This window comes from Thunnus thynnus, chromosome 8 (assembly GCF_963924715.1).
Source record: "Thunnus thynnus chromosome 8, fThuThy2.1, whole genome shotgun sequence".
NCBI lineage: Eukaryota > Metazoa > Chordata > Actinopteri > Scombriformes > Scombridae > Thunnus > Thunnus thynnus.
Genome location: NC_089524.1, coordinates 23999803 through 24010021, shown reverse-complemented (window position 1 = coordinate 24010021; position 10219 = coordinate 23999803). Strand labels below are relative to the sequence as shown.

General features: G+C 35.9%; 1 protein-coding gene across 2 annotated transcripts in view; it reads left to right on the top strand.

Annotated features, from left to right (window-relative positions):
* LOC137187994 (granzyme G-like) overlaps positions 1-9946 on the top strand; it is a 35146-nt gene extending 25200 nt beyond the window's left edge. The window contains exons 1-5 of one of the 2 annotated variants that reach the window (XM_067597319.1): positions 7642-7789; positions 7914-8067; positions 8361-8496; positions 8775-9002; positions 9116-9946. In XM_067597319.1, coding sequence (XP_067453420.1) covers positions 7732-7789; positions 7914-8067; positions 8361-8496; positions 8775-9002; positions 9116-9244 — 705 coding nt within the window. In that variant the 5' untranslated portion in view covers positions 7642-7731 and the 3' untranslated portion in view covers positions 9245-9946. Of the gene's footprint in view, positions 1-7641; positions 7790-7913; positions 8068-8360; positions 8497-8774; positions 9003-9115 lie in introns of those variants that run through there. The other variant, XM_067597318.1, reaches the window with a different exon arrangement.
* Positions 9947-10219: the final 273 nt, after the last annotated feature.

Sequence of the window (10219 nt, the reverse complement as noted above, 5' to 3'; positions counted from 1 at the left end):
TGGAGTCGCACTGATGTGGCTCAACACAACTCTTTCACTTGATCAATGCATTCCGAGAAGCCATCTTCAATAGCCTCGTTCCGAAACACTGTCATCCGACTGTATTGCTATGGTGCTCAAGAATGTAAATTTTTATAGGCTATTTACTAACAATGACTATTTTCTCTATCATTTAACAAATGGTCACTGAATTCTCATCAGAAGGTGGCAGTAGACTGTGCACCTGTCTTATATTCCAGAATGGCTGAAGTTGCCACCTCATTGCTGTTAACTTTCTCCACTTGAAGTTTAGCTCTTTTTCTCTTAGTTGGGCCTTTGCAGAGCTTTAAAGTAAAGGTTTTTTTAATCTCAGAACAGACCCACAGTCCATGTTTGGATAGCAAACCATCAAATAGGAACCACTGCTCGATACCCAAAAATCCACTATTAAGCCAAGATTCCTGAGCACAGACGCTGGATCGATTCAATCATCAGCAATCAAGGAAAGTGTATAAAAGTAATTTGTTGGAGACAGTGTTGTTAATGCAGTTAAATGACAAAGCCACAGCATTTTAATTTAAATGTGTTTATTTCAGTTTCTTTGCATAACATTGGAGAACTTGAAAACTGATTATTGAGATGCAAATATCATGACTAATTCCATAAAGCAAAATTTGGACTTTTGACTTACCTTATATATTTTATTGACATACTTCATTTTGGTGCTTCCAAATGATATCAATGTCTAAATTGAAATGCATATTTGGCAGAAAAGACTAAAAGTATATGAATGTGATTTGGGTAATTTAAGAGAGTGACATGTTTTGGCTTTTTATGATCCATCTGTTTACCTGTTATTCGAATTACAATTAAATGTCATTTTATAACTGCTCAAACTATATCTTCAGGGGAAATTTCAAAGTTGTCCTTAAGGAGGAACAGGAGTGATGCTGAAATGTCTTGTGATAGTTTACATTAATTTTATGTACATCCATGAGGTATATGAACAAAAATGGGTATGGACATTAATAAGGCATTTCATTTAAAACATGCACGTTAAGCATGCTTAAAGTTATAGTACATGACATTCAGCCACTGGATGTCCCACTATAGCACCAACATCTCAGACCAAAACAAACGTGTTTCGTTTACTCAATAAAGTTGAAAAAAAAAAAAAGAAAGCCGAAACTCAGATCAAATTGTCAAACTAGGCAGCGCTGATCAAATATGGATCAAAACCTTATGACTGCATTGCCTATTTCTCGCCTCAAATGTTTTCAGAAACATATTTTAGTGTACTGTTTAGCTGTAATTTGAGAAAGTTTGTGACACGGCCGCCTTCTTGGAAATGGACGTGCAGGACACGAAGGGACTCAAATGCACTAACATGCAAATGCGGCCAGTGTGGCCACCAAGAACAGATGCTCGGATAACAACACACACAGAAGGAGTGTGACTTCAGTCACTGCTCAGGTTGCATTACTCAGCTACATCCTTACATAGCACATAGTTGTTTGCTGACATCCAGTGAGGCTCAATGTCATTTATTGCACCTTTAAATAATACAAATTAAATATGACTCTATATACAGCAAGAGGAATAAATTAGTTTTTACTGTCAGAGTTCTTGTGTTGAGGACATTTTAAGAACAGAATGTGTCTGCTTTTGGCCATTAGTGACATTAGTCGTCTGTGCCAATGTTATGTTAAAAAATTGACAAGTTTATTAAAGAAAACAGGACATTTCTATGTCTGATGTCTTTTCACTTTGCAAGTGCCTCAACATGTAGTTCTTCTATCAGATGCTGGCTTTACAGCTTTAATACACTGCTTTCATGTGGTTTCTCAACTACGTGCTTGATTTTGATGCTGGTGCAGCGACAAGCGGAATGATATTTTGTTATTTTCCAAACACTGAAGTTTGCTTGGCCTGTTTGTGTGGTATCAGGGGCAGGATGCACGACACACTGGTGTCATTTAAATGAGACAATACAATGCAAGTTGTGGGTATTATGGTGGAAATTGGGTCCTTGACACTGAAAATATACACAATCTCACTTCAGTGGCATCTTACTTGAGGCAAATGCGCAGCAATAATGGAATTATAATTAACATGTTAATAAACAATTTGAATTAGCTTAACACTTACCATTCAGTAGATGTGATTCAGCATCAAAAAATAATGTTTAATGTGGTTAAATCAGTCTGCATTGATCTATAAATTAATATGAGTGATTCTTACAATATTGGTTGTCCAGAGCTGCATAATAACTTTCTGTATGAAAAGCATCTCTTTCAGTTCATTAAATCCCTGCAGCCATCTGAAAGCAGCAGGACAGCTACTGTTTCCAAATGTCACTTTGGAGAATACTGGAGCTCCACACTAAGTCAAACAGAAATTAAATTTGTCTAATACAGCAGACATATCTACTCTTTAAATAACCTGTCCTGTGTTCTCCTTTGAGAGAAAAATCCAAAGTCAAAAGGGAGAAATGTAGATTCTAAAGTCTTTGATTTTATGATGGCATCTCCTAGATTTACTTTAATTCCATGAAACTCGGTTTTGCTATAGCTAGACTCCTTATTTCAAAGCAGGAAATCAAATCTTGCATAAACCTTTTGTCTTCTATATATTCATACATTTCACTCCAAATAGGAAGTGAAATGGAAGGCCGAGGGTCCAGTGATTGTCCAATTAAGTACTTCCATTAGAAACTCAAAAGGAATGGTATCTAGTGATTCTAGACACAGTATATATATCACTGAATGTTCTTAATAAGTTCTTAATGATGACAGATAATTAAGGTACCATATTCTGCTGTCACACAACTAGGGCAGAGGAAGTGGTTTATGATATAAATCTATACTTCTTGTAAGTTTCAACATTAACCATGTCAGCACATTTCAAACAGATATGAAAAAAGACACAGAGTAAACTGGAATCAGATACTGCTTCCAAAAATAATTATTTTATTTTCAATTAATTAAAGCGAGGGAGACTTTTATCAAGAACTCACTCTACACGTCTGTCAGCTGGACTCTATTGTGCAGTTCTATCCATTCCATATTCACTCCTATTTTAACTTTTGCCACTTAATTTTCTGTTGTGTTCACTTCATACTGCTCTAGTTCTTTTTGGTGCATTGTAACGTGTCCTTGGGTGTTCGGTGGGGTGCGACAGCAAATAAAATGAATTATTATTATTAGTATTATTAAATAGTACAAAAAATGGAAGGCTTCAGGCTTATGCAGTGCAAAGAAAGGGGATGCATTAAAGAATTATGATAAAAAAAAGCTTAATCAAAATGCAAGGCAAGGCAGGTTTATTTATATAGCACATTTCAGCAACAAGGAAATTCAAGGTGCTTTACATAAAATATTTAAAGCATCAAGATAAAGTGCAAAAGAAACAACATAAAAGGACATTTAAATACAAACAGAAAGAGTCATTAAAGAGCTAAGAGAACAGAAAATAAAAACAAGCTAAAATAGAACACTGTGGGGCTGTGCTGGACCCTCAGGATATTAGTCACAAAATATGTATGCAAATCAAATGAATAGCCTACACTGTCACTACACACTATCCAGTTGACTGTTTGCCCCCCTTAACAGTGTAACTAGGCATGGCATGCCTGTCAAGCTTTAGATCTCTCCACATACAGAGATATGCATGGGCCTATATTAAGATCAATATCTAAAGAGTTTGGGGAGTGGTGTCTTTTCTATCACCTTTCAAAAACAAAAACACAAGACCAAAAATATAAGGAATAGATTAAACTGTGTTTATATGTAACATACACTGCAAATGTTACTATGCCCATTTATGTAAATAGCTTACTACCCACATTAGTAACCCGTATTAATTCAAAAGGGACATGTCATTAGCTAAGTATATTAATATGTGGTGTTACATACCCATTCAAGGCAATAAATAATCACTGGGAACCAAGATGCTACAATGTCTGAGAGTAAGAGTTTAGAGTAACAATAACAGTTCTGTCGTGCTCTTTGTTTGATTTGGGTAAGTCTCTACCATGGATCTATTATAAGAACTGAGGGGTGTACTATGAAGTAAGTTTGACATAGCCAGGCTTTCTTTGCATGAGCTGGCTCAACAAAACCTAAAACCCCACTCAGCAATAATGGGTATTGCGTGTCCCCATAAAAGAGGGCGTTTGGCACATCATTTGACTCTTCTTCTGCAGAAAATATTATTATGGCAAAAAGCAATACTGTTGCTGCAAATAAGGCAAGAGAGGAATGCTGGCAGAAAATTGTGTAAATTTGAAAGTTAATATATTTATTTTACTACCCAATGCACTCTCAATGCCTCCTGTTTATTTCTATCGTGAAAACTGTAGAGCTCTTAAACTTTAAACTTGATACAGCATATTTAAACATTATACTCAAGAACTGCATTTAGGTCTGACACTGTCCCATAATGAAGGATAAGTGAAAATAACTTTACTCTTTGGCCAAATCAAAGTGAAATGAATTTTATTGATTGAATATTATCTATGATAAATACCAATAGACTAATCAATTTTCTATTCCATTAGCTGCGGTACCAGCAGTGTAAAACAGACTTGGCAGCAAATCAGGACAAAGTATAAAAACATAATCCAAAGTGTAGCTGTTGTGCTTTCATCATTTTTTAGTATATGGATGATATGGTGTGTAAAATTTAAAGTGTTAATATTATCTGAAGCAAACAGGAAAAAAATGACAGGAGGAAGATTGGAGAGGGGGCATCTCCACCAGACTACACAATTTATTTTATTTATAATATTTTATAATATTTTATTATTTTTATCATGTGGACCCAATTACAACTAATGTATTGATGAAAGGCTTGTGGTAGTCTGCACATAGGCTTAACTGCCTCATATGCAACACTCCAACACTTCTCCAAGTGACTTCAACAATGCAAATGGTAAGGGTTTTACATTTTGTAGTAGTCTTATGTCCATCTTATAAAGTGAGCTTTGCACCACGCTAAGTGAATCATGAACACAGTACAACATCAACATGACTAAAAAAGTCTATCCCAGTCATCTCTGTTGCTTGATGAACGCCTCAGTGTCCTATCAACTAAAACTATTTTTACAGGTTCAAGCAGGCAATGTGAAGTCCCTCTATAAACTCAACTTGGAGCTGGACATTAAAAAAGAGTTGGAGATTAAAAAGCTCAAACTAGAAATTGAGCAACTTGAGTATGAGAAGGCAGTATTGCAGTGGATGGTACCTGAAAATGTTTTTGTTTAAGCACGATTGACATTGTATGCTTTGACTTTTTTTCTTTTCCCAGCAAAGGCAGACATTTTAATGAATAAATAAGTGATTGGTTTATTCTTTTTTGTTGTTTTTGTTGTTGTTACATTGTTTAGTGATGGCCTGTCTGATGGCTGTACCAGTGGAGTGATCGAGGGCGATGGGGTCCACAACGTCGGGTGCCATTAATGGCTCTCTCTTTCCTTATAGTGGCAATGTTGTGGAACACCGCACATGCTGATGTTATTTGGCAAGCCTGCTTGGGAGAGACCCTCAGGCCACGGAGGCAGTTGAAACGGGACTTGATGACCCTGACAGTCAACTCTATCCTGACCCTGCATTTACCGAGGGCCACATTAAAACACCTTTGTAGTGGTGTCTGTGGGTCAGGATAAGGGGTCATCAAGTATCGTGTACATGCGTATCCTCTGTCCCCCAGTAGAAGTCCTTTAAAAAGTTGTGTTAATAAAAGGAGAGGAAATTACTTGATCAGTGTCACAGTTAAACAAGCAATAGAATTAACTGTGTATATTTGCCATAACTTGCTCAAACCGATGACCCGGTGATGACCGAGCCAGGCCATCTAGTATCCAGACTTGTGAACATTAATTGGTGGTCACAAGTCATCTGCAACGGCATTTTAGGTTAATTTCACAATGAAAGCACTGAGACAAAGTTACCAGTGACAGCTTTTTAAAGGGAACCCATTGTGTTTATTAATGGTGACAAAGTACTGTAACAAATTTTGTGCTTTATGTGAATATTTCTGACAAATGTGCAAAGTCTACTGTGCAGCACTATTACAAAGCCTTAGTGTAGCTGCATTATATTCGGCCTCATAAGTTGCAATATTAGCACCGTATCTCTGTTCTGACATTATATTGTAAAGCTATTTCTTTGTTTGTGACAGTGTTAGTGTTATCACAGAGAAAATCAGCAGCTGACGTCAGGCTGCAGCTATAACGTCGTTCCTGTGGTTGCTTCCTCCTCCACACTCTGTTGTTTGTGATTCCACAGTGCGATATTCAGCCTTGTATCATGAAACTAGTTTTCTTCCAAATATGATGATATTTTAAAGTATTTAGTAGAATGATATTTTAGTGTCTGCTTTTCCCTATTGCTAGATGGAGTGTTTTGGGAGACCCACCTTTGAGAGGGGAACTCTGGGTGCAGGCAACATGGAGGGAGGTTAAACATTATTCATTTCCATATACTACCCATACTGTAACGATACAGTGCTGGTTGAAAATCAGCAAAGTTTCCCTTTAATACATCCATGGTCTACACTCTAGCAACTCCAGCCAAACTTGCATTTGTGTTTCCTTTGCAAAAACCTGTTGGTTATTCCTCATACTCAAATACTTTCTCTTTTAAAAGCAAAGCATACTGTTTGAAAATACAAACATTACAGCATAAATCTAAGCACTGTGTTGCTTGTCCGTGTACGTTTTTCTATATAAGCACTCAAACCATCCAAGGGTTATGTTAGAATGAATAAGATTTCATTAATTACAACAAGGGTAATAACATAGATTACAATTTTATTTAGAATACTGTACTATAACGCTAAGGCTAAGTAGTTCTACCCTGCAGTACTCAAATAATGCTGTCTTTATATCCATACTTTAAATCATCAGTACAAACTTGAAAACACATGAATGAATAGGCAATACAACAATAGTTCAGAAAAAAAGAAAAAACAAAACAGAAAAAACAGAGAAAATAGAAACAAATCCTTCCCTCATCACAACTGATTTTATTACTGTGAAGGAACAAGGGCATGAAGAGGACGCCAGTGGCTTATGTTCAGGAAAAAGGTCTAACAGTGGTTGGCACAGTAAAAGACTACAGAAATTTTACTTACTAACTGTTGCCTGTCTCACAATTCAGGCTTCAGGATTTGGTAGGGAATCATTTTATTTCAAAACCTTAAAGACTGATCAAAATATTACTTTACCGTAATGTGCAATAATTTAAATACAGTAATAAAAATGGAGTGTGTCGACTGATCTCTTATGAGTTTTCTTTTTTTTGGCAGCTAAAAGGTCTAATTTCATGTTACTATAAGTTTCATGAACAACACTTTCAAACCACTGCTTGTTTACGCACTGTCTTATGACATGATAACATTAGAATAATGTTTCCTTTGGGGCTCTGTAATCTCTAAGAGAGCCATGGCACTGAGCATGAAATGCTAATAGATCTTCAGTAAATCTGTAAGGCTGTGTGTGTCACATCAGAATCATCAATAAACCACACACACCATATGTAATTTATTAAACACTGAATAAAGACTTTTGACTTGCTCCTTGAAAATCTAACCTTTGTGATGAAGGCCTCCTCCTCAAAACCACATTGTTTGCATATGCACACTACGCAAACGCTTCCTTCTTTCTCTAATACAGCAGAGCATTTAAAGACTGAAATTGTCGGTGATGTGTGCCATTGATCTTCAGTAACTCAAGTGGACTGTGATCTCACCATGAATATCCAATGTAAACTTGTTATACTGATACTTGCGCTGACTCTTGATGATCAAGGTAAGTTAAGCATAGTTTTTATAGCATTTTATAATGTACATACAGGGTATTATAGTAGCATTATAGTAACATGCATATATATGTTTATATTCATTTATTTATTTTCCTCTCCTAATTCATACAGTGGAAACTGTTATTGGAGGTCATGAGGCTGTGGCACATAGCAGGCCCTACATGGCGCTTTTGGAGATGAAGACGCCAAGTGGTAAAACAAAACACTGTGGTGGCTTTCTTCTAAATGAGGATTTTGTGATGACTGCAGCCCACTGTCAAGCCAAGTAAGTTGAACAAACTTTATGTTTACCTAATGACACGGATGATTCTAGGAATTCTGGGTCCCCTGATAGAATTCCTCATCCCAAAAACCAAGACTCTCTTATTTGTCCCCACATGTGTTAAGACTGCAGCAATACAAGATATCTATGTAGTAAATATGCTCTGTGATGGCTTTGTGAATACAACATAAATTTAAGTCTCTTAATATTTTCATATTGTGAATGCAAAGCCTTCACAGAAAAAAAACAAGTTTATTCTTAGATCATGTTTTGCATTTAATTTCATGTCATTTCAGGTCCTACACAGTCTTACTAGGAGTTCACATTTACGGAGAAAAAACTAATGGCATACAGGAGATACCTGTGGACCAAGCATTTCCACATAAGGACTTCAATCCAACTGACTTGACAAATAACATAATGTTACTCAAGGTAAATCATAGATTAATGCCTTTAAAATTATTGCACTTTATAGCAAAAATGTTATTTTTGTTTATTTTTGGAATTTTAAATTTTTGTTTGTGATTATTTGCAAATGCTCTATTGAATGCATTTATCAAAAAGAGAACTTAAATAATGCATGCACATCCCTGAACAATAAATAATCAGATAATGTGTTAGTAACAGATAAAGTTTTGGAGAAATCTGAATTGATATTTTACCTTCATACTTGTTTTGTTTTTTGTTTTTATTTCTCCCTGTTCTACAAGTTGAGCTCCAAGGCACATTTCAGCAAAACTGTGAAACCCATTGGTCTCGCAGGTCAAGGTGACAGCTCTCTGCCAAAATCATGTATAGTCTCCGGCTGGGGCATAACAAGCAGCAACACAGGATATATGTCTCGCAGACTCATGGAAGCCAATGTAACACTAAGTGATGAAAAGCAGTGTGTTACCGAAAACTCATACTGCTCTCAGGGAGACATTGGACCGGGTGTGGTACGTACATTTATAACATTTATAACATAACATGGACAAACAAACGTTGGTCAACAATGATACTTGATTCACTGGTGTTGAGGAATCACTGCATCCTGTATATGTACTTCCAGGGAGACTCTGGTGGTCCACTGGTCTGTGAAGATGGAAAGGCATACGGGGTGGTGTCCTCCGCCTTCAATCCACATGGAGGTGGCCCAAAAATGTACAATTATGCCAAGATTCCTCACTATGGCTGCTGAATCGATTCATTCATGAAATATTATGCAAAGCTCTAATACATGTTACATTCAATTGACCAAATCCAATTTGAATTTACAATAGACTACTTCATTTAAATTGTATAACACTGGAGAATTTCAAAATTGATGTTTAAGTTGCTGTTATCATTGGCTGCATAGCAATGACACTGCCAAATATGCTTTGCACAGATTTAAAAATTCAAAATAGACTTTACTTCGATGTTTCTAAATCATATCTGTTTCTAAATCAATGAAATTTTCTTTAGGCAAGTTGAACCAAAACTCTGAAAAAAAAAAAAAGATTTGGTCAGCTTATCTGACATGTTTTGGCTTTTTTAAGGCACAGCGGTTTTTCTGCTACAGAGGCTACAAAAATGTTTTGTCAATGAAATGTAGGATATTCCAGGCAAATTCCAGGTATTGCTACAGTTAAAACCAGACATTTAAGTGTACACTCAATGCTGTTTTAGAGACGTCATATGTATTGATATTTAAACATAGTATGTCCTGTCTCTTAAATACAATGTTGCATGTAAGAAATACATTAATGCTCTGATCATCTTCTTTTAGACTAGATTAAATGAAAACAGAATCATTTTTGTTTGTTTTGTACTAAACAAACTTTTGCTTTCTCTGCATGTTCTCTTAGTATTTCTGTGCACTTTGCTTATTGAGCATGAATTAAATCAACAAAAAAGACAACACTGCCTCCTTGTGAACTGACTGTTTCGGCATTAAATAAGACTACTTTGTTTTATTACTCTTCCAAATGTAGACATTTTTAATTAATTGTATATAACTAGGAAGCTCACTTATGTTAAATATCATTAACCTATTAGCTGACCAAACTACCATATCTGGGAAAATTTCAAAGTTGTATCTTAAGGAGGGACAGGAGTGATGCTGAAATGCAACTCAAATGTCTTTTGTTCACTGTTTGACTTTGTCATTAATTTTCTGTTTTATTTAATTATT